This window comes from Hypanus sabinus, chromosome 1, assembly GCF_030144855.1.
Source record: "Hypanus sabinus isolate sHypSab1 chromosome 1, sHypSab1.hap1, whole genome shotgun sequence".
In the NCBI taxonomy this organism is placed as follows: Eukaryota; Metazoa; Chordata; class Chondrichthyes; order Myliobatiformes; family Dasyatidae; genus Hypanus; species Hypanus sabinus.
Window position 1 is genome coordinate 104,859,986 of NC_082706.1, and position 26,135 is coordinate 104,886,120.

Here is a 26,135-nt window from a genome sequence, read left to right on the forward strand (position 1 = left end):
TTGTGGTGAATATACATTTGATGTAAAAAGTTATATTGTACTAGTCTTAGTCGAACATTTATTGTATTTGTCATACTGTCAAGACATAATCTTGACCAACTTTTTTCATCAATTTTAATATTCAAATCAGTTTCCCATTTTTGTCTTGACTTATGAATTCCTTGTTTAATTGTCTGTTTTTGATTCAAATTATACATACCAGAAATATTTTTTTTAATTATTCCTTTATGAATCAAAGTTTCTATTTCATTAGGTTTCGGCAATAACATTGTTTGACCCAGTTTATCTCTTAAATAAGCCCTTAATTGGAAATAACAGAAAAGAGATATTTTATATTTATTCTTTAATTGGTCAAATGACATTAATATACCTCCTTCAAAACAGTCTCCTATATAATCTAATCCCTTTGTGAAACCAGTTATATAAAAGTTGATTATCCATCGTAAAAGGGATAAGTTTATTTTGAACTAAAGATCTCTTTGCTAATAAAGATTTCTTTATCTCATCATCAACATTTATCTTATTCCATAAATCAATCAAATGTTTTAGTATAGGAGATTCTTTCTTTTCCTGTATCCATTTAGATTCCCATTTATATATAAACTCTTCTGGTATATTTTCTCCTATTTTATCTTCATCAAAAAAAGATGCAATAAATCTAAATTGATTTGCTTTGTAATAATTCTTAAAATTTGGTAATTGTAACCCCCCTAGGTCAAATTTCCATGTCAATTCTTCCAACGATATTCTTGACATCTCACCTTTCCAAAGGAATTTCCTCACACATTTATTTAACCCTTGAAAAAATTTCTGCAGTAATTTTATTGGTAATGTTTGGAATAAATATTGTAATCTAGGGAATATATTCATTTTTACAGCATTGACTCTACCTATTAATGTTATTGGTAACATCATCCATTTATCAAGATCCTCTTGAATTTTTTTCAATAATGGCAAATAATTTAATTTATATAAATTCTTTATATCATTATCAACTCTTATACCTAAATACTTTATACCATTTATCAGCCATCTAAATTGAGTTATTAATCGGCATTGACTATAATCTCCTTTAGTATGGGATAGAATTTCACTTTTATCCCAATTTATTTTGTACCCTGATATTTTCCCATATTCTTCCAGTCTAGAAGATAATTTACGCAATGATTGTAATGGGTTAGTTAGATAACTCAGAACATTATCAGCAAATAAGTTAATCTTATATTCCTCTTAATTAACTCAAACCCATAATATGAGTCAGTTCTAAATAATTCAGCTAATGGTTCTATCTTCAACACAAATAAAGCAGGAGATAATGGACAACCTTGTCTAGTTGACCTTGTTAACTGAAATGATGTTGAAATTTGGCCATTTGTCACCACTTCTTTGGGGTTAGTATTTAAGGTTTTAATCCATTTTATAAAAGATACTCCTAATCCATATTTTTCCAATACCTTAAATAAAAAATCCCATTCTACTCTATCAAATGCTTTTTCTGTATCCAAAGCAACTGCTACACTTATTTCTTCCCTCTTCTGTGCCAAATGAATTATGCTAAGTAACCAAGTTACATTATCTGCCGATTGTCTATTTTTGATAAATCCTGTTTGGTCCATGTGTATTAATTTTGGTAAGTATTTAGAAAATCTGTTAGATAAAATCTTTGCTATTATTTTATAATCCGTGTTCAACAAAGAAATAGGTCTATATGATGTTGGTTTTATAAGATCTCTGTCTTTTTTTGGCAATACTATTAAAATAGCTGTCGAAAAAGATTCTGGAAGTTTACGCGTTCTTTCCGCTTGGTGTATTAGCTCCATAAAAGGAGGAATTAATAAATCTTTAAACTTTTTGTAAAATTCAGGCGGAATTTCTCTTATCCTGGAGATTTGTTACTCTGAAGTGATCCTGGAGCTTCTTCGACCTCTTTTAATGTAAAAGGCACATCTAATCCCTTCTGTTCTTCCGAATTCAATTTTGGGAGAGTTATTTGTGATAAAAACCTTTCTATCTCAACAATATCATTCTGTGATTCTGATTGATACAATTCAGAATTAAAAAATTTTAAAGTTTCATTGATTTCTAAAGGTTTATAAGTAATTTTATTTACACTTGTTCTAATTGCATTTATCGTTTTGGAAGCCTGGTCTGTTTTTAACTGCCAAGCAAGAATCTTGTGTGATCTTTCACCTTATTCATAATATCTCTGTTTAGTTCTCATAATTGCTTTTTCTGTTTGGTATGTCTGAAGTGTTTTATATTGTAGTTTCTTATTAACAAGTTGTCTTTGTTTTTCTTCTGTCATATAACTTTGAGATTCTTTTTCTAATTTTGTAATCTCTTTTTCCAATTGCTCTATTTCTACCATATATTCCTTCTTAATTTTAGAAGTATAACTTATTATCTTGCATCTCAAATATGCCTTCATTGCTTCCCATAATATAAATTTATCATCAATTGAATGTGAGTTTGTATCTAAAAAAAACTGAATCTGTTTTTTCATAAAATCACAAAAATCTCGACATTTTAATAATATTGAATTAAATCTCCATCTGTAAATCGATTCCTCCTTATCCATCATTATCATTATCAAGGGGGAATGATCTGACAATATTCTTGCATCTAGCCTTGAATAAGTTTTATGTCTATTTGAATAAAATGAATAATCTCTTTTTCTTGGGTTAATTCTTCTCCATATATCAATCAAATTTAAATCTTTCATCAATGATTAAGTTAATTTTGCTACTTTTGGTTTCGTAACAACCTTTGTTGACCTATCTAAAACTGGGTCTAGACAAAAGTTAAAGTTTCCACCTATTAATATTTTATCGTGTGCATCAGCCAAATTCAAAAAAGCCTCCTGTACAAATTTTACATCGTTTTCATTTGGTGCTTTAATATTCATAAGAGTCCATAGTTCTGAAAAGATTTGACAATGTATAATTACATATCTTCCTGAAGAATCAATTAATAAATTTTGTATTTTAATTGGTAAAGTTTTGTTGACCAAAATTGCAGCTCCCCTCGCTTTTGAATTAAATGAATCTGCTATAACATTTCCGACCCAGTCTCTCTTTAATTTCTGATGTTCTATCTCTGTTAAATGTGTTTCTTGTATAAAAGCTATATCTATTTTCATTTTCTTAATATATGTTAAAATTCTTTTTCTTTTCACTGGTCTATTAAGCCCATTAACATTAAAACTTTAAAAATTCAATAAATTAGTCATTATTTTTAACGGGGTTACTCCAGTCTATAATAATACATAATATTTCAACTCTCATAGTACCTTGGGGAATCATTTTAAAATTCTCCATGTTGCTATGTGTCTCCCCTCCAATCATCCAGGCAAAGAAAGAAAGATAAAAGAAAGATAGATTATAAAGAGAAAAAAAAACCACGAATGTTGTGAATGAAAGAAAACACATTACCCCCCTCCGCTGTGCGGGTCATGGCAAACGCCATGATTACACAGGTGAATCCCGTAGCGATCGATCCGAAGTTTCCCCAGCTCCCCCGTAACATGAAAAAAGTATATATAAAATAAGAAAAAATAACATTACTACTCTCGATTAATATTTCTCAAATTTTTACCTTTCTCCCCCTGTATCATATAATTAAAGGTATATTTAAATATTCTTCTGTCTTTAATGTCCATCAACTCACTTCAGTGTCCCCGTCTTCATCTTTAATCTGTTTCACTTTTAAACCTTTACTGTGACTGGTGAATATTTGGGAGTTCTTGTGCAAACTCCTCTGCATCCCGATGATCAGTAAGAAATCTTCTTTTTCCGTCATCCAAAAAAATTATCAGTGTTGCCGGGTGGTGCAATATAAATTTATAACCCTTTTCCCATAAAACTTTTTCGCTGGGTTAAATTCCTTCTTTCTCTTCAAAAGGTCGTAACTTATATCAGAATAGAAAAGAACTGCTTTCCCTTCTATCATCAATGGCTCATTTTTCTTTCTGGCATATTGGGCAGCCGCCTTCAGGATCTTTTCTTTATCTTGATATCTTAAGCATTTTATCAAGATTGGTTGTGGTTTTTGATCAGGTTGGGGTTTTGATCTTAAGGCTCTGTGGTCCCTTTCGATTTCAATCAACTGGGTTCCCTCTTCCATTTCCAAATTTTCCAGGATCCATTTAAAAAAAAAATTTATTGGATCCTCTCCCTCTATCCCTTCTTTAAGACCAATAATTTTAATATTATTTTGTCTACTAAAATTTTCAAGCACGTCTATTTTTTCCAACAGTCGTTTTCTTTCTGATGTCCAGGCAAGAACATTATTTTCCATTTTATTCACTCTCTCAATAGTGTCTCCCATTATTTCTTCCAGGTTTTTAACTTTCTTGTCCATTTTCTCCTGTTTTTTCACTATTTTATCAAACATAGCCTTCATATTTTTAATACCTTCTTGTATTATTTTTAATTTTTTAAATTCTTTTAATTCATGCATTATTTACACCAAAGCTTCTCTTATGTCTCTAGAATATCCTCTAGTCTCTTCCTGTTGTTCTTCTTTTACCTAATCATCTTCATCTGTATGTTCCAGAGAATCCGAATCCACCTCAGGTTCATTTTCACTTACTTTCACTAACTTTTCTTCACTTAAACATTAATTTATTAGTGTTTTTTTTTTTACGGGAGAGCTGGATATCCGCGTCTTGATCCTATGTCATCACGTGAAGTCCCCCCGATGCCCTGCTGAATAAGTAAATTACTGTAATATAAGTGGCCAGTGGCTACATCTTAAAATGACTTACATTATGGGAGAAAGAAAAGTAGAAAAGTCTACCTTTGTCCAGGCTTTGTGTAATGTTACAAAAGGTCTTTTAAGAGATTCCTGGATAGGTACATGGAGCTTTGAAAAATAGAGGGCTATGGTAACCCTAGGTAATTTCTAAGGCAAGGACATGTTTGGCACAGCTTTTGGGTCGAAGGGCCCTTATTGTGCTGCAACACACACAAAATGCTGGTGGAACACAGCAGGCCAGGCAGCATCTATAGGGAGAAGCGCTGTCGACCTTTCGGGCCGGGACCCTTCATCAGGACTAACCGAAAGGAAAGATAGTAAGAGATTTGAAAGTAGTGGGGGAAGGAGGAAATGCGAAATGATAGGAGAAGACCGGAAGGAGAGGGATGAAGCTAAGAGCTGGAAAGGTGATTGACGAAAGTGATACAGAGCTGGAGAAGAGAAAGGATCATGGAACGGGAGGCCTCGAGAGAAAGAGGTTGAGGGGGGTGACACCAGAGGGAGATGGAGAACAGGCAAACAACTAAATATGTCAGAGATGGGGTAAGAAAGGGAGGAAGGGCATTAACAGAAGTTAGAGAAGTCAATGTTCATGGCATCAGGTTGGAGGCTACCCAACTGGTATATAAGGTGTTGTTCCTCCAACCTGAGTTTGGATTCATTTTGACAATAGAGGAGGCCATGGATAGACATATCAGAATGGGAATGGGACGTGGAATTAAAATGTGTGGCCACTGGGAGATCCTGCTTTTTCTGGCGGACTGAGCGTAGGTGTTGAGCAAAATGGTTTCCCAGTCTGCGTTGGGTGTCACCAATATATAAAAGGCCACACCAGGAGCACCGGATGCAGTATACCACACCAGCTGACTCACAGGTGAAGTGTCGCCTCACCTGGAAGGACTGTCTGGGGCCCTGAATGGTGGTGAGGGAAGAAGTGTAAGGGCAGGTGTAGCACTTGTTCCGTTTACAAGGATAAGTGCCAGGAGGGAGATGGGTGGGAAGGAATGGGGGGGAACGAGTGGACAAGGGAGTCGAGTAGGGAGCGATCCCTGTGAAAAGCAGAAGGGGGGGAGGGAAAAATGTGCTTGGTAGTGGGATCCCGTTGGAGGTGGCGGAAGTTATGGAGAATTATACGTTGGACCTGGAGGCTGGTGGGGTGGTAGGTAAGGACAAGGGGAACCCTATCCCGAGTGGGGTGGCGGATGGATGGGGTGAGGGCAGATTGCAGGAAATGGGAGAGATGCGTTTGAGAGCCGAGTTGATGGTGGACGAAGGGAAGCCACTTTGTTTAAAAAAGGAAGACATCTGGCCTGCTGTGTTCCACCAGCATTTTGTGTGCGTTGTTGTTTGAATTTCCAGCATCTGCAGATTTCCTCGTGTTTGCCCTTATTGTGCAGTAGGTTTTCTGTATTTCTATGTTTCTATGTTAGCAGTAAAACATCTGCTAACAATTCAAAACGAAGGAATTCATGACCTAGGAACTCATGGCAAACAAATAGAATCCATTTCCTGGCAAAGATCATCGGATTATGGATAAAGAGGTAAGCAAACTGTATGGTTTGGTTCCCATTTCACACATCAAGAATTGTTGTAGTTAAAAAATCTTGACTTGCTGCTCCTGAGTGTGTAGCAATGTACAAGAGTTACATGGGTAGCTATCACCCTAGTTGAGGCCTAAAAGGCTCAGAATTATGCAAGGTGCAACCAACATTTTCTAAATACACAGAATTTCATTTTGCACTTAGACACAACGGTCTCTTTTAAAAAAAACAGGAATGATTCCAGTTAGTGTAACTTAAGGATGGAAAGGCTAACAAGTTCTTTCCATCGATAGATAACAATTAGTCCTGTAAAAATTAGGATTGGCAGTTTTCCTATCTTATTCCTTTGGATTTGCCAAATACCAGTTCAAATTACCCATGTTGTGGCTCAGTCTGGTGTTGACCACCATTTTCAGAACTTGAAGGCTTTTTCCCTTTGTTCCTGTGCTTATTCACCCCTAGCCCTATTTCACAGATAGATCACTCTATTACATTGTAAGCAGAAAATACCAATTTAGGCTGAACTACTAGAAAAGGAAGAGCGCATTCAGCTCCTGCAGCCTATCTTTCATTCAATGGTTGTACTATCAGCTGACAACATATACAGCCTTTTCACTATCACCTAACAGTATAGAGCCTCCCCCCAACACTCCATTTCCCAACGGCGAAATTCTCAATTTCAGATTTAAAAATTAATTCTTATGATGAATGAAAACTTGCTCTTTTGGATGATGCAGAAGATAGGTATTTGACCAACAGAATCTTTGCTGGCTTTTTGGAAGAGAAAATCAGTTAGACCAACTTCCAGTTTCCTCCCATACATATGTAATTTCTTTTCTCCTCCATTTTGAAGGCTTTGATTGAATCTGCATTCACCATGCAATAAGGCAAAATGCTCCAAATCTGAACCATGTGTGGAATAAACTAAGTTCTCCTTTAATTTTTAAAAAATCATTCTTTGCCTCCATTACAGCAAGTCCACACTGAATAGTGCTAAACTTTTTGCAGAGAAACAACATGGTGTACCCTCTGGCTGAAATAATTACAACTACATCTGATGTTACAGGCCTTGGCACGTTTTCCAAAACTTCCATATCTTTTTAGGATTTCTGGCAATGATGTATGGTTTGCCTTCAAACCGGACATCAGTAGTTGCTGCAGCAGATCAGTCTCGCAGGTTATTCACTAACATCTAATTTGCGAACAGTTTTCTTTGATCCCTGATACACAGCTGGTTATTTTATTTTCCTAATCACACGATGCATCACTCTCCAGACAAGAGAGAGAAAAAAAACAAAAAATAATAATTTCATTGTTATAAGTGTACTAGTGGGACTTCCTCCATCATTTATTTCTACACTAATCAGTTTGAGCCATCCTGCCAGTTATCAGTTAATTTTGATTGATGCAAAAAAAATGCAAAGTATTTCAGTAGTGCTAACCTTTAGATTTTTTTCATTCCATTCCTTCCACTGCAAAGCACCAGAACCTATTCTCAACAATGTTTCATAACCGAATAATTTACAACATAATTAGTAACAATAGCTAAATGAAAAGAACTACTGTCACAGGGGCTTTCAACTGAACACATCTGTAATATTAATTTTAATAAGTAACCACAGAGTAAAATTGCAAATTCTCTATACCTTTTGATATATACAGAACCACCAGTTCTTTTTAATCCTAAGGTAACCGTAATACTAATGTGAACATGTTAAACCACAAATCAACTATAATTTCAGAGATTGGTTCTGTAATAATTGATTGGCAGAATTTGGCTAATCTTTATTCTTTTAAATTAAAAATCTAGAAGATTCCCTGCTCCTGTTTTACATTGATCAGTTGACATGATATTTTATCATGAAACAATTATCTGCTAGAATCAATTTGCTCAAATTACAGTAAAATGAAATGTGCATTACATTCCACATTACACTTTCAGCCACAAATTCAAATCCTATTTGTACAAAAAGTTCATCTTCAGTGCTTATTCAGTGTAAAAGTGTCACTCTCAATTCTTGCTATTGACATTTCTCATTATCTTGTACCTAATGTCTCCTGTCAAAATTGGTCAAGAACAAGTGCAGAGGTAATTCTATAAGAAACTCATAAATTAGAACATCCATCAATAGTAATTTAGAAACATTAAAAAATAACAGCGCACAGAAAACTATTTACTATGCCAAATGCATTTAAGGTCAGCAAAGCTATTAGTAATGTTAAAAATCTTACAATGTCTACCTTCTCCATGCCAATTGAAGATAAAGTTATTTAAGCTACAGGAAGAATAATAAAGCAAAATGGTTCAGCAGAAAATGGAAGGCTGCAGTCACCCACTGAAATATTCCTCACGAGAATATAGTCACACGGATTCCTTAACAGAGTATGCTTCCTGTATAAGATTAGACAATGAGTGAGTGCTTTGAAGTGTGAAATTCCAATCTGAAGTTCTATGCCTGAGGCACACATCTCTGGCATTCCATAACAATATGACTTTTCCCATCATCATTAGTCTATACTTTTTAGCCTTCAGCTTCAGGAGAACACAGTTCATCCCTGGGAATGTATCATTGCAAGGAAATTAATTTCATACAACAGAAATTCATTACAAAGTTTCATTAAAAAATACTTTCTCAATTCATTCCCAGTAAACTTTCCTCACAGAAGCATCTCCAGTTGAGACCATCACTGTTTATACTCTGTGGCTGGCTTATTTAACCAGAGGCTGTTTGCTTTACACTGACAATGTCCAAAGCAACTGAAGGTCTAATAGATTTGAAACTTCTTAGCAAACTTCCAAAAGTTGCAAACTTAACCTATAGGCGGAAAAAAGTAATAAGTGATAGCAATCCATAAATTAATTGAGAAATTCAGGAAAACTTTTTGACTCAAATGATCTAAAATGTGGAACTTGCACCCATTGAGAGTAGATGCGTTGATATGATATTCTGAAGGCTGATAAACACCAGCATGGAGCAGCTGTGCTATTTGGTCATCTCTGTGATATAAATGCCATACAGCTGTTCAGTAGATCATAAATGTAAAAAATGCAGAAACAGCTGGGAACAAATGCAATCAGGGCAATCAGCATCTGTAAAGTTTGTAAAACAGCAACTAACTGATCACTCTGCTCCCACTTTAATTTTATTTCCAGGTAGATAGATACTTTATTGATCCAAAAAGAAATTACAGTGTCAGTATTATAATGCATATCTGGTTTCAAACAGTAAGAAAGGAACTAACCAATCTCACCAACATGAAAGCTGACCTTTCTTTTCACTCGTGTCCGTTTTCTCCACTTCCTTTTCCTCTACAGGCTTCCCATCAATCTGCATGAACCTGAAAGGCTGGTCAGCAGCTATCACCAGGCCAGCTCCGTCCTGCTCTACAGCAGCATAGTGTGGAGCTTGTCTTCCAATCAGAGTTCTGTGCCGTGATACTTCATATTTGTTGTTCTCTGCAAATGAACAAAAAAACATTACTCTCTGCTTTTCCACTGAATACAAGTAGGTAACTCCATCTTCCCTACAAATTCAAAACTCCCTTAACTGTTCTACAAAATATTCACTTACTTTGCTTCCATCGGCTACAACTCGGGGGTGGGGTGGGGGGGGGGTGTCTCATTCTTCATTCATAACCCCAGATAATTAGCACTAATTATATACTTCATTCAAAAACAGGAAGCCCATCTATTTCTTTCCTCAATAATTCTGGGAGATAGGAATCATTGGTGGCAAAGAGAACCTCCCATAAGAAAGCATAACACAAAAGCAAACCAGTAAGAGATGTAAATGATGATATAAACTTATGTAGTTAATTAAAACGGCCTCTTATAGAAATAAATGTAAAGGGGGTTTCTTCTTTTTTCTTTGTTACTGTGTATGTAATCAAAAGGGCTTCTTTGTTTTGTTAAAAGCAGGAATGCTCCTTTGTTGTGAGAGAGTGCTGGAAGCTTGTTTGGGTTAAAATTTACTGATAACGAGAATTGTATTCCTTTGTAAACCAAATGGGGATTAATGTTGTTCTTTCTTCTGAGTCTGTAAGCGGTTGTTGACGGGCTTTTGGGCAGATCGGCGCGAGGGGGTTGAGAGAGAGGACGCAATGCTGTAAGCTGGGCGAGGAATGGACCCCAAGCGGGGGGTCCGAGGCCAGGAGGTACTCCGAGGAGGGGGGATGAAGCTAGATGTGCTTGGTTGACCACTCGGAGGGTCCTGAGCTGCGAGTCAAGGAGTTCGGAGAGGATCGAATGGTGGCCAGAAGACTTTAGTAATTGAGCTCCAACGGTTGTGCACGAAGTGGTTTGGACTTTGATAAGTTTGGCGCCTTTTCTTTATTTTTTCTCTTCATATATACTGTATCGTTATTAATCACTTAATTATAGTAACCTTTATAAGTTGTACTCATTTAATCGCTTATGGTGTACTGTCTGCTTTTGGGCGAGGGGGGGACATCACACAGCATCCACACCAGCTGATTACCCAGTTTGGCGGGGCCGAAGGCTGCTCCCCCTAGACGAGAACGAGCTGAGCGAGCCTGAGGTGACCCAGGGGGTTACATAAACAAGAGAAATTATAGTGGGAAAATGAGAAAGTGGCAAGAATATTGAATGCTTGACATCTGTTTCCTCACAGGAGTCACAAGTTAGGTGTCCTGAAATGATGGTGAACTCAACTATATTAGTAATAAAAATGAAACTGTACTGGAAAGGACTTGAGAGGGGATGACTTTTTTTCCCATAAAGGATTACAAACTTTTTTAGTTCTTCATCAAGAGGCCTGAAAATGTTCAGTCAATCAGAGATATGGGATAATGCAGAAAAATGAAGATGACCCAGAAGATCAGCTCAATAACTAATATTTTGATCTGCTCTTCCTTGTTGGTTTGGTCTGGCCTGAGTGTTAGCCGCTCAGCTCTTGGGGTTGTTTTTCTCATAGGGCACAATTATGACCAATTCTATGGAGTATTCATCATTCAGCACTTATGAAATGATTCAATTAAAGCACATAAATAAAAACTATTTGTCATTCAAATTTAATATATCTGACACTAAGACTAGCTCAATCATGAGGGTACTAAGTACTGTTATTTTAGAAGAGAAAGAACACAGAAGAGTTCTTTGTAAATTCATCATAAAGTAGATGTATAACTTGCAAACCACAATGGGAACATAAGAAACAAGATCATTGCCCTTTGAGCCAGAATAACCATTCAATAAGATCACAGCTGAGGAGGCCTATTGCTTTAATTCTATTTTGCTCCTGATTACTAAATTCCAAAACTGGAACTCAACCACAAATACATCTAATGACTCAGCACCTACTGCTCTATGGTATTGGGAAATCCAAATTTAGAACTGCATGAGAAAAAAATCCACATTGCATATTAAATGGCTGACTCTCCATTACCACGTCAAGAACCTTTGGAATTTTGCACTTCAGTGCTCCCCTTCTATAAGTTAAACTCAATAAACCTATCCCCTTATCCTAAGAATCTATTCTTCCTTAAACACCAAAATACATTTTCTTAAGTTCATAATTTGCCATTTTAATGCTCTTACTTTCCCCAAGCAGCAAGGCTGAAAAACACCTCTAACTATTAACTCCACCATGATTTCATTATTTCCTGTCAGTCACTTTATTGAAATACAAACAAGTATACAAGCTATCTCAAGTATTTATGTTTGCGTTTTTTTATTACTATTGTGGTCGTTACCTTTGCTGGGGTTTGTTTTGTGCTGCATCGGATGCAGAGTAACAATTATTTCAAACTCCTTTATACTTGTGTACAGGAAATGATATTAACCTATCTTGAATCTTCTGCTCAGACTTCTCACTTCCAGCTGCTATTAGAGTAAGCCCATCCCAAACTAAGTTGTTTCATACCAAACCAATATCTCAACAGAGTCTTGGGCACATTAGTCTGCACTGGCTTCTGATCCAATAAATCCTTGAAATGCAAATTCTTACCCTAGTGTTGAAATTGCTACGGCCTCACCCCTCACATATGCTGTAAACCTCTTCCAACCTGACAACCACAAGAATCCAAATGGCATCTTCCACACAACGTTTCAAGTTATGTCAAATGAAGGTTAGAAAGTGAATCACCTATCACTACTGAATTGTACCCTGGCATACTTCACCATACAAGGAATTTTCAATTGCTCTTAGCTTTGATGTAATTTTATTCAATGTGCTCATTAATCTAAATTTAAATCATGCTCTAATGTCCAACCTTGAAAGTCCATTACTTAATTCAAACTATTGCTGATCCTTCAACTTGAATGTCACCCAATGAACAGGCACTTCACATCTGCTGAAACAGATATTTGTGATGTAGAAACATTAATCAGTAGGCACAAAAGTGCGCACCCTGATCCCTTCCCTATCATTGCAAAAGGGGTCTCTGAACATCTACTAATAACATATTACCTGTGGAACCAGAGGAGCCAACAATCACACTTGACAACCGTTACATCGCAATCAAGAATGCTTACTGTGCCATCGCACATTCACACTTTGGAAATTCTAATCATCTGTCTGTACTTCCAATCCCAGCATATAGACAGAGACTGAAAACTGCAGCACCGGTGGGGAGGACCAAGAAGTTATGAACAAGGAGGTGGAAGAGCACCTACAGGAATGCTTTGAGTAGTGGTCTGGACAATATTCAAGGATTCATCGCTGAATCTGAATGAATGCACCCCAGTTATCACTGACTTCATCAAGACCTGTGTGGATGACTGTATGCCTTTAAGAACGTACCAGACGTACCCAAACTAAAAGTAGTGGAGGAACCAGGATACTCTTAATCTGCTGAGGACTAGATCTGTGGCATTCAAGACCAGTAATCCAAAAATATACAAGTCATCCAGGTACGACCTACAGAAGGCTATTTTAAGGGTAAAAAACAATTTCAATTGAGGTTACGGACAGAAATGGATGCACATCAGTTCTGGTAGGGTTTGCAGGTTGATTACTTCCCTCAAAGCGAAACCTAACATCATGAATGGTTGTGATCCTTGACTCCCAGATGACCTGAAAGCCTTTATGCATGCTTTGAAAGGAAGAATAAATCTATACCCACGTGAGTCCCTACATCCTCTAATGACCCCGTGATCTCTGTCTTGGAGGCTGATGTCAGATCGTCTTCAAGAGGGTGAACCCTCGCAAAGCGTCAGGCTCTGATAGTATACCTGGTAGGGCTCTGAAAACCTGTCCCAACCAACTGGGAGGAGTATACAAGGATATCTTCAATCTCTCAGTGCTGTAGTTGCAGGTTCCAAACTGCTTCAAAAGGGTACCCAAGATCAGTGCCCAAGAAGAGCAGGATGAGCAGCCTCAATGACTATCACTCAGTGGAACTCACATCGACTGTGATGAAGTATTTTGAGAGGTTGGTCATGGCTAGAATCAACACCTAGCTAAGCAAACACCTGGACCTGCTGCAATTTGCATACTGCAACTATAGGTTTACAGTGGATGCAATCTCACTGGCTCATTGACTACAACTCAGCATTCAACACAATCATACCCTCAGTTCTGATCAATAAGCTCCAAACCGTGGGTTTCTGCATCTCCCTCAACAATTGGATCCTTCATTTCCTCACTGGGAGACCACAGTCTATGTGAATGGGAAATAATATCACTTCCTAGCCAACAATCAAAGCTGGGGCACCTCAAGGATGTGCATTTAGCCCACTGCTCTACTCTCACTACATCCACAATTGTGTGGCTAGGCACAGCTAAAAATTCTATCTATAAATTTGCCAACGATACAACAATTATCAGTGAATTTCAGATGGTGATAAGGTGGTATACAGGAGCAAGATAGTTGGTTGAGTGGTGCTAAAGTAACAACCTTGCAGTCATCATCAGTAAGACAAGGGAATTGATTGTGGACTTCAGAAAGGGGAAGATGATGGAACACCCAACAGTCCTCATCAAGGGATCAGAAGTGGAAAAGGTGAGCATTTTCAAGTTCCTGGGTATCAACATCCCTGACGATCCATCCTGGGCCCAACTTGTTGATGCAATTACAAAGAAAGCAGAACAGCGGCTATATTTTATTAAGAGTTTGAGGAGAATTGGCATGTCACCAAAGACAGTTGCAAATTTCTACATTAGTACTGTGGAGAGCATCACCACCTGGTATGGAGGGGCCACTGTACAGGATCAGAAAGATGCAAAAAGTTGTAAACTCAGCCATCATCATGGGCATTGGCGTCGCTAGCAGAGGACACCTTCAAAAGGTGATGCCTCAAAAGGGTGGCATCCATCTTGTAGGACCCCCATCAACAAGGACATGCCCTCTTCTCATTGCTACTTCAAAGGAGGTGGCCAGGAGCCTAAAGACACACACGCAACATTTCAGGAACAGCTTCTTCCCTTCCGTCATCAGATTTCTGAATGGTCAATGAACCCATGAACACTACCTCAGTATTATTTTCCTCTCTTTTTGCACTACTTATTTAATTAAATTTTCTTTTCTCATATATACTTATTGTAAATTCATATATTTCTGGGTGCCATGGTGGTATAGTGGTTAGCACAACGCTATTACAGCTTGGGGGTGCTCCAGAGTTCGGAGTTCATTTCCAGCACTGTTCTATAAGGAGTGTCTATACACCACCCCCCACCACCCCCAATGGAACGAGTGGGTTTATCTCAAGTGCTTTGGTTTCCTCCCACAGTACAAAGATGCACCGGATAGGTTAATTGGTCATTGTAAATTGTCCCATGATTAGATTAAGGTTAATTGGGTTGTGGGACTGCTAGGGCAGTGCAAGTCAATGGACCGAGAGAGCCTACTTCACACTGTATCACTAAATTAAAAGAATTCCTTGTATTGCAATGTACTTCTGCCACAAAACAACAAATTTCACAACATTAATATGTTTCATGTTTAACATCACTAGCATATGTTGTGAAATTTGTTGTTTTGTAGTAGCAGTACATTGCAATGCAAAACATTTTTTTTTCTTCATTGGAAAATTAAATAAATCCAACACAACATGCCAATTTGATTAAATAACGTGCCCTGAGACAACAGAAGGTACTGATCTAATCAATGGTTTCAGACTATACTGCCTAATAACTCCTGTTTTGATCCTGAGCTTAATGCACCTGCTCATCAAACCTGTCTGATCCGAAATTAATTGCAAGAATGTATTATTTCCAATAAGCTCTTTTATATGTTATCTATAACATGACACCAAATTTGTCAAGTACAAATTCAAATTTCTAAAGTTCAATACAAATTGTATATAGAACTATCAATGTAAACCATGAATGTCTGGAATTCCATCATTTTATTCCCTAATGTTTTGCAATATATACCAATCATTTTTCACAGCAGTGAGGAAGAGCTCCAGGACGTGAAGTCCTAACATTGCACTGTGCTTTATTGTTCTTTCCCAACCTTCATTCACTCCACTCAATATTGTTTTTAAGATATGTATTCAGTGACATGCTCTAAGATAATCTCCACAAAAACTAGCAATTTACTGTACTAGTTATAACTCACCATTATTTTCACAAGTAATAGTTAGCCAATCAATTGCTGAAAGAAATCCACTTCCCTTGCCATTAGATTCATCTTTCTCTGTCTTGAGTAAAACAAGATCTATTATGTTTGTGTTGTCTTTTAGAAATGAATGACTATGAATTATCACAAAGGGTTCTCCCAGTTCTTGTTGGAACATTATCTGTAAGAGAAAAAGATAATTAGATTAGAATTGAACACCCTCAAAAAGATGCAACACCAAAGTACAAAACTACTGATTTGTTAAGGAAGAGATTGCTGCACCTTTGGCCACGACCTTTGTGTTCCCCTTTCATTCAGAGGCATGGGATCCATGGAAAATTGACTGCATGTGTTCTAAACTGGCTTGCCCAAAGGAGACAGAGGGTGGAGGAAGATGGAGAGAATTCTGTCCGGAGGTCCGTGACTAGTGGTAGGCAAGGATCCATTATGGGCCCCTGCTCGTTATGATTGTATAAATGACTTGGATGAGGAAATGGAAAGGTGGGTCAATAGGTTTGTAGATGACATGAAGGTTGGTGGGTTGGTGGTATCGTTGATAGTGTAAAGATTGTCATAGGTTACAATGGGACATTGATAGAAGCTGTGTTGAGAAGTGACAGATGGAGTTCTATTCAGAAAAGTATGATGTGAAACACTTTGGAAGATCGAGCTTGATGGCAGAGTACAAAGGTAACGGCAGGATTCCTGGCAGTGTGGAAGGGAGGGATCTTGGGGTCCAAGTACACAGACCCTTCAAAGTTGCTGTACAAGTTAATAGGATGGTTAGGTCATCATTAGTTGGGGGACAGAGTCCAAGAGCTGCAAGGTACTGTTGCAGCTCTACAAAACTCTGGTTAGACCACACTTAGAATATTGTGTTCAGTTCTGGAAGGATTTAGAGAGAGCACAGAGGAGATAAACCAGATGCTGCCTGGATTCGAGAACATTTCTTATGAGGAGAAGTTGAGTGAACAAAGGTTTTTCTCTTTGGTGTGAATGAGGATGAGAGGAGGCGTGTATAAGATTGTACACTCAGTGGCCACTTTATTAGTACCTCCTGTACCTAATAATATGGCCTCTGAGTGTATGTTCATGGACTTCTGCTGCTGTAGCCCATCCACTTCAAGATTTGATATGCTGTGATGTGTTGGGATACTCAAACCACCCCAGCTAGCATCAACAATCATTCCATGGTCAGCGTCACTTAGATCACATTTCTTCTTCATACTAGTATACAAGATAGCCCCCCAAGCCATGCTGAAACGCAGATGGGTGAGGCCTCCTCTATCCAGCACCTTGTTGGCAAATGTGCAGTCAGTGAAGAACAAAATTGAGGAACCGAGGGTAAGACTGCTGTATCAAAGAGAACTGAGAGCCTGTTTCATTGAATGCTTTATTGAAATGTGGCTTTGTCTGGGCATGCCAGACTCAGCAGTCAAACCAGAAGGATTCTCAATTCACAGAATGGACCAAATTTCTGATTTGTGAAAGGCAAAAAGTGTGTGTTTTATGATGAGCTCTTATTGGTGTTCCAACATGGCAGCTTTGTTAAATACCTGTTCCCCCAACCTTGAACACCAAACGATCAAATGCCATCAGTTCTATTTACCAAAGGAATTCTCATCCATAATTCTTACTGCAGTTTACAGAAACAAGAAACAGCCCATCTCAATGCATTTCAAGTCATAGTCAGAGATTTCAATCAGGCTTGCTTGAAGAAAACACTGCCCAATTACCGCGAATATATAACCTGTAGCAGCAAAGTCCCAACATAACAGACCACTGTTATACAAAGATAAGGAATGCTTACCGTTCCTTACCCAGACTGCATTTTGGTTAATCAGATCACTTGACTGTCCTTCTAACTGCATAAAGGTAGAAGCTAAAGAGATTAGAACAACAAAGAGGTGGCTGCAGAAGGCAGAGGAGCTGTTTCAGGACTGCTTTCAGTCAGTTAACTGGGGCGTGTCCAAGCACTCATCTAGAGATATATATGAATACACCTTTCACTGTACAACAGTTGTGGATGAGTGCGTTCCCATTAAGTTATTCAGAGTCTTCCCCAATTAGAAGCCCTGGATGAAACATGAAATCCAAAATCTGCTGAGGGCCAGATCAGAGGCAACCGAGAAAGTTAAAAGAGGACAATGTACAATCTCTGAAAAACCCATCTCACGGGTGAAGTGGGAATTCCATACCAAACTTGAATCAACAAGATATGCTCAACAATTGTGGTAGGGCTTGAATGCTATCACCTCTTACTTATAAAGTTAAATCAAGAGACATGGGAGACATCAGGGCTTTGCTTCCAGGTGAGCTCAATGCCTTCTATGCTCACTTTGATCGTCAGAACATGGAGGAGCCATTGCAATTCTCACATCTCTGGTTGATCCTCTAATTTCAGTCTCTGAAGCCGACATGCCATCTCATTGGCTCTTCACAATTCTGGAACAACTGGACAGCAAAGATGCATAGATCAGGATGCTCTATATCAACTTTAGGTCAGCATACAATACCATCATTCCCTCAAAACTAATCAATAAGCTCCAAGACCATGACCTCAATGCCTTCTTGTGAAATTGGATCCTGGATTTCTTCACTTGTTGACTCCAGTCAGTTCAATTGGCAACATCTCCACCATGATCTCCATCAGCACAGGTGCACCACAAGGCTGTGTATTCAGCCATCTGTTCATTAGTTTACACTTATGACTGTGGGCACTGATCCACAGTTCCAATGTCATATTCAAGTATGATGATGACACCTCTGTCATGGGTCACATCAAAAATGGTAATGAGTCCGCATACAGGAGGGTGATTGAAAATCAGTCTGAGTGGTGTCATAACAACAACCTCTTATTCAATGTCAGCAAGACCAAGGAACTGATTATTGACTTCAAGATAGGGAAACCAGAGCTCCATAAGCCATTCCTCAGAGGATCAGAGGCAGAGAGGGCTAGCAACTTAAGATTCTAGGCATTACTATTTCAGAGGACCTGTCCTGGGTCCAGCACATTAATGCAATAGCAAAGAAGGCACGGCATTGACCCTTTTTCTTTAGAATTTGCAGAGATTCTGTATAACACCAATGCTCTTGAATGGAAAATCCTACAAAAAGTCATGGAATTGGCCCAGTACATCTTGGGTAAAGACTTCCCAACCATTGAGCACATCTACATGGCGCATGACTGGTCTCAGTGGCTTCTACGAGGTCAGCAGAAGGTGCTATCGTTCTTCTTAAATGTCCTTCTAATGATTGTAAGATCTCACTGTATATTAAGAACTTAAAAGTACCGCAGGTCTGCACCATCAGCGAGTTGCTTGCTGGCAGAGATAATGAAGGAGTTGCGCAACGTGCTGCTGCCTAAGTCGATGGAGGCTTACAGTCAAATAGTGAGTGGTCGCTTTTCTTGTGATTGCAAGACCCCTTTGGACATTATTAATCTAGTATGCCACAAGTTTGATTCCGTGACTTATTAGATAAGAGCAGGGGCAGATGGCGGGAAGGTCCCTGGCCTTGGTCATAGCAATGACTAGGCCTGAAGCCAGGGTCTCGCCTGTTTGTAGCCTCAGGAGTGAGGGGAAGAAGCTGTTGCGCTTCACTGGGGGCGGTGTGACACAGCGCCAGAATTGTTTGACACTGCCCTTACAGGGTTTCCCTCAGCAGAAGGTAGCAGGAAGGCATTGGTGGCACTCAATGGACTCAGGCCTCAAGCTGTGGTGGCTCTTACTTTTCAGCCACCAGGGTGATGGTGGGAGGTTAGAGACATCCAAGCCATTGTGCTTTACCAGGGGCAGCACAGCACAGTTGTGGTCAACTGAAGATTTCACTTGAACTGAGGGATCTGGACTACATACATATTTATTTGTCTTGTTGTGTTTTTACAAATATTCTGTGTATGTGCCTATATATGTGAAGACCGAACCCCTAAGCTGTGGTATCACCCAGCAGGCATCAGATGATGATCTTGATGGGCTAGAAGGACTGGTCTATACACATGTATATTCTGCGCATATTAGTACTTTTACTAATATTCCATATATACACTTGTATATGAAAGGACTGGGCCTCAAAGCCGCGGTGTTGCCTAGCAGGCGTCAGGTCAGTTCGACAGATGATATCGGTGGGCTGGAGGGTCCAGGCTATATTTATGTATATTCTGCATCATTGTATTTTATTGATATTCTGTATAGGTTTATTGATGTATGTGAGAGGACTTTGGGGGGGCGGGGAGGTTGCATCAGGACTCTTCACAGAATATGTTCTTGTGTGTGACAGTCTGTAATGTGTTTTAGCACCTTAACCCCATTGTAACACTGTCTAGTTTTGCTGTATTCATGTATCTCTGAATGATAATTAAACTTGAATTGAATGAAGTGCTATCAGAGGAATGCAGCATCCATCATTAGGGATACCCACCACCAAGGTCATGCTCTCTTCTCGCTGCTGCATCAGGTAGAAGGTATAAGATCCTCAACACTTGCACTACCAGGTTCAAGAACAGTTACTACCCCTCAACCATCAAGCTCTTGTACAAAACAGGATTATCTTCACTCACCCCAATATTGAAATGTTCCCATAACCAATGGACTCACTATCAAGGATCTTCAGCTCATGTTCTCATTACTTATTGATATTTAAATTTGCATTTGTACAGTTTGTTGTCTTCTGCAGTCTGGTTGAATGCACTAGTTGGTCTTTCATTGATCCTGTTATAGTTACTATTCTATATATTTGAGTGTGCCCACAAAAAATGATTTTCAGGGTTGTACATGGTGACATATATGTACTTTGAAAATAAAATTTACTTTGAACTTTGGTCTGAACAACAAGTAAATCTCTTGACCATGTTTGCATGCTTTCATGCAATGAGTTGCTACCACATAATTAGCAGATTAGAAACTTGCATTAACGAGCAGGTGTGCAGGTGTACCTAATAAAGTGGCCACTGGGTGGAAGAGGCATATACAAGAGTGGACAGTCAACGCATTTGTCCCAGATTGGCAACGGCTAATACAAGAGGAACTACTTTTAAGGTAATTGGAGGAAAGATATAAGGAAGAGGTGAGTGTTTTTTTTAACCATAGAGTGGCAAGTGTACTGAACACACTACCGGGGGTGTGGTAAAGGCAGATACATTGGGGAGTTTTAAGAAACTCTTAGATGTGGATGAAAGAAAAATCGAAGGCCTATGGGAGGAAAGGGTTAGAATGCTGAAGTGGGTTAAAAGGTGGGCCAAAGGAACTGTACTGTGCTGTACTACTCTGAGTTCTATGCTCAAGAATGAAGTTGTTCCACAGTAACTTTTAGATATCTGTTCATAGTTTCATTTTGATCCAGCAAGCCTCCCAAGGTACAAAATAATCCAATATGAAAATAAATAATATAAAGGTGTTATAAAGATACAGATTCTAAAACAGCACAAAGTGAAACCACAGAAAAACAAGGCATAGGAAAACACATGAAATGTAATGTACACGTTTGCTACACTTTTAAAGAATTTGTAATATGTACTTTCACCAACTTCAAAAGTTAAATTTTTAAATCACACAAGCCACAACTTCCTCATGCAAAGATTTCTTCAGACTATACACAGTAACTAATGTGCTACTATCGCAACAGAATGAAATCTTCGCAAAATGTAACCTTTATGCAAGCTACCTTTTATGGTGGCAGCTGATTCAGCAGTAATTTTCAAAAGAGATTCAGACAAATATTTAATGCAGAATTTTCAGGCGAAATAAAAAGCCAACAGTTTCGATTAATACGGTGTCTTTCAAATCTCCAGAGCTCCTAATGCATTTTGCTGATGATGACATTATTAAAGTGAAGTCGCCCTAGTAAAGTAGAAACATGATGCACTTGGGTAAGAATAGGAGAGCAAAGTGAATTACAGGGACTGTGTAAAGCAAGGGTTAAGTTATCAAACCAGCAAGCACATTAAAAAATAAAAACAGAAAATGCCAGAAATATTCAGAAGGACAGGATGCATATGAGGGAAAAGTGCAGTTAACTTTTCAGGTTTTTTTACTGTTAGCAGTTCATACCATTGTATGAGTGATGAACTACTCTAAAAAGCTCTTCATGCACAACCTGGTCTTGTTTTTGACCATTGCAACAGGAATACCACAGCACACAAAGAATAAACCACTTGGAGAGTGGCCCAGGATATGCCTCCGTCATTAAAATATGTAACTTGCATAACTTGTCTTTGCAAAGTCAATTTCGACCTTTTTCAGTGAAGAAGAGCTCATGGAAGTATCAATTGTACATTTGGAAGTCTGTTGAAATGACATAATTTGATACCTCAGCCTTGTTATGGAGGGAGATGCCACAGAAAATCTACCTCAGGGTATTTGAAGAGGTTTCCACAGTCCACAGATGCTTTTTAAGAAATGGAAGGGTAACTATTCATACACACCTTCCACAACCTCTCCAAGAGAATGCTACACCACCTTTAGAAACAAATGTCAAACAGTAATGCAAACTGGCAAAAATGTATGAACATTCATAGGTCACCAGATTAAATAAACTTTGCTCACCTCCCATTTGTCAGTGTTATTTGGTCCACGATTGTTTGTTTTGAGAAGGTACAGCCTTCCTGTTCCATCTGACAAGGCCGCCCATGTAGGTGATGTAAAATGCATTGAAGCACAGACCAAGGTATCACATGATTTAATTTCTGCTGAGAGCCGGAACACCTCCCTGGGCTTGCTAATTGCTGTATCCTTTGAACATAAACACATTTTTAGAAGTCAAGTGATCAGTGAAGTTTTAGTCAGGAAATTAGAAACTTTAGAACACACACACACGCGCACGCGTAAAAGGCATATATCTTGCGTCATATACAGTATCAGCTACAATCAAGCAAATATAAAACACTAAAGGCAGTAACTTAATACTCGACTTCGAGAGCTTATAAATCATACAATAACATTATTCAAGAAAAATAGACCATGGTCCAGCTGGCTTGTCATCTACCATTCAGTCACATACAATAATAGAGTAGCTGACTTAACATAGCAATCAATTGCTATTAATACAAGGCAAGAATGGACCCTGTGATAGAAACTTCTTATAGGTATAATTTTGTGCAATTGGCAAAATGCTGGTTGTGAACCATTTCTGGCTTGGTTTAGGAATACCAAGAAATAGAAGAATAATCACCAAGAAGCTGGTAAGTTAAGGGGATATTCTCTTCTCACGTTCATTCCATCCAGATCTAAAATGAGCCTCAAAACTACAACATGCCCAGAATAGACAGCAGCCCTTGTGTAAACATAATCCATAAAACATAGAGGATTGTGCATATTGTAACTGTTATTAATGGCAGTTTATTAGTTGTTGAATGGTAAGAACACTTCTGAAAATCTGTAATGCCAATTCCCAGAACAGCAGTCAGGTTTATAGTCCTGTGGAAGCCAGCAGTTCATATGTGCACAGTAAATTGGCTTCTCAGGCAAACATTGCTAGTTAATTAGAGAAATTCTAACAAATGGTCCATCCACTCTTTTGATAGGGAAATTATGCGAACATGAAGAAATTACTAAAAACAAAATGAGTCATTTCAGTTATTACATATACAAAGGCAATGAAAAAGTCAGTTATTTCATGAAACCACAAATCTAAAGTACATCCACATTCCTGAAGTACCTAAGAATTTTTAAAATCTTTGTCTAGGGTATATTCAACAAGACAAAAATTGATTATACTGATGATGGATGCTCTGAAGCCCATTCCTTCACTCTCAATCATCAGTGATGGATAGTGTTGTCAAGTGGCACTTACTACTTACATTAATGCTCAAGTTTGGGCTTTGGCTGGACTACTCGTGTGATCTAATTATATACTTTTGTCCATACTTGGACTAAGATTAAAAGTGACTGCCTTTGACACCAAAGTGGCATGTAGCTCTATGTAACACAGAAAATGCTGGATGAACTCCAGCAGGTCAGGTAGCATCAATGGAAAAGAATAAACAGGAGACATTTCAGGCCAAGACATTTGCTGCCTGACCTGCTGAGTTCCTCCAGTATTTTATGCATGTTACTCTGGATTTCCAGCATCTGCAGAATCTCTTGTGTTAATGATTTGTGGCTCCATATAAAAAATCTATGGATTTCCTTCCAAGCCAAAATCAAACATGTTGCAAGACAGATGATGACCTGAGAATTCTGTACACATAGTCAAGCATGCAGGGCTCCACCACTCTCCCCATTTGTACTATTATACAAATGATACTAGAATCATCCTGTTACTGCCCCATAAACTAAATACTGGTGAGCCCAGCATCATTAATATATTCAACTCTCAATATGAAAGAACTGCAGTAACACTGCCTTTAGATCTAGTAAATTAGCTGCTGCTTTGAGCTTACACAGTCTAGTTACTGACTCACTGTTCCCAAAACAAAAATGCACCAAAACATCTCAAGCAAAACAAATCGAGTAGCTGCTCCCTACTTTTGGAAAAGAGATCAATAGTGGCAGTACAGCATTGCAAAATCCCTCAAGGGAATCTGAAGAAACAACAAGCAGTGAACAAAGGAATTCATGAAAGAATAATTACAGCAACTTGTGGATGCTTTAAAATAAACAAAACAGTTGTGCTGGCTATGTCTGCCAGCTCCTTTAATTTACAGAACAGGAATGAACAATGAGCAATCAGGTATTTCTCCAATGAATCAGCCTACTCAGCTACAACCAAAGATGTAACCCTCTCCACTATTTACATTGGCCAGAATTTGCATACAAGGAAAAGACAGACTTGCTCAGAGCTGGCCAATGTTTTAAAAGACTTAAGAATGAATTCCTGCACTATCTACACCGGGGGTCGGCAACCTGCGGCTCCCGAGCCATTTGTGGCTCTTTCACCTCTGTGCTGCGGCTCCCTGTGGCTTTGGGAAATAATTGGTCAGTATTTAATTAAAATGTATTTTATGTTAGTTTGTTAGCTTTTGAAATGTAATTCTAAATTTGAAGATTATGGTGATCTTGTACAATCTAAGTGTGGCGACACATTTCCTCACAATTAGCCAGCATTCCGGCTAAGGGAGATAGCCTACGGGGGTTTGTGAGTACGCGTCTTTTGCAGCATCTGCGTCCATGGGGGCTGGGTTGAGGGAGGCTTAAAAGCAAGGCTGTTTAGTTCGAATAAAGTTATTCGACTGCAGTTTACTGACTGTGTGAGCACACCGCTACAACGTGTTTTTATCGCTATTAATATACGTCACCACTGCCAATACCTGACACCCGCCAGTGCGCGATTTCTTTAATTTTTCGATCCAAGGTAAGCCAACTATGGAGAATTCTAAAAAAAGAAAAGTGACTGAAGAAAACAGAACGTTTAATGATACGTGGACAGATTCATTTGCTTTCACTGTTGACGAGACTGGTTTACCGGTATGCTTAATATGCAATGAGAAACTAGCAAACAACAAAAAGTCAAATGTCGCAAGGCATTTCCAGAATAAACACGCAGCCTTTGCTCAAAAATATCCGGATGGAGATGAGAGAAAAAAAGCCGTTTCGGAACTGATGCGGAAGGTTGATCTGAGCAAAAATCATTTCCAGAAATGGATGAAGTCTGGAAAATCAACGACATACGCCAGTTATATTGCCGCTCAGGAAATAGTCAGGCACGGGAAGCAGTTTACAGATGGTGAATATATAAAAGAATCTTTCATTAAGATTTCAGAACATCTATTCACGGACTTTAAAAACAAGAGTGAAATTGTGCAGAAAATCGGGGATATGCCCCTCTCTGCAAAGACTGTCAAAGACAGAACCATAAAAATGGCAGAAGACATCACAAGACAGCAAATTAAAGACATCAATTCAGCTGTGGCCTACTCGATTGCCTGTGACGAGTCTAAAGACAAAGGTGATATTGAACAAATAGCGTTGTTCTGCCGGTATGTAAACTCTGCCGGGCCACAGGAAGAACTGATTGAGTTGATACCTCTAAAAGACCAAACACGGGGGGAGGACATCTGTGAGGCTGTCTTGAATTGTTTAAGAGCCAAAGGAATAAAGACCACCCATCTGGTGTCAGTAGCTACTGATGGGGGCACCGAATATGACGGGAACGCACAAGGGAATTGTGGCTTTACTGCAGAAGTCGCTGGACAGAAAGCTGCTGACTTTTCACTGCATCTTGCACCAAGAGGCACTGTGCGCTCAAACATTTCCTCCGGAATGCACAGAAGTAATGGATGTTGTCATTCAGATTGTCAATAAAATAATGGCAAAAAGTTTAAATCACCGTCAATTCCGTTTGTTACTGGACGAGCTGGAAATTGCATATTCTGATCTCCTG

General features: G+C 38.6%; 1 protein-coding gene across 1 annotated transcript in view; it reads right to left on the reverse strand.

Annotated features, from left to right (window-relative positions):
• The window catches only part of nudcd1 (NudC domain containing 1), a 187,273-nt gene that overhangs the window by 112,973 nt on the left and 48,165 nt on the right, over positions 1–26,135 (reverse strand). The window contains exons 3-5 of the mRNA XM_059973385.1: positions 22,361–22,546; positions 15,819–15,999; positions 9,565–9,753 (exon numbers count right to left, since the gene is read on the reverse strand). Of these exons, the coding sequence (XP_059829368.1) occupies positions 9,565–9,753; positions 15,819–15,999; positions 22,361–22,546 (556 nt within the window). The remainder of the gene's footprint in view (positions 1–9,564; positions 9,754–15,818; positions 16,000–22,360; positions 22,547–26,135) is intronic.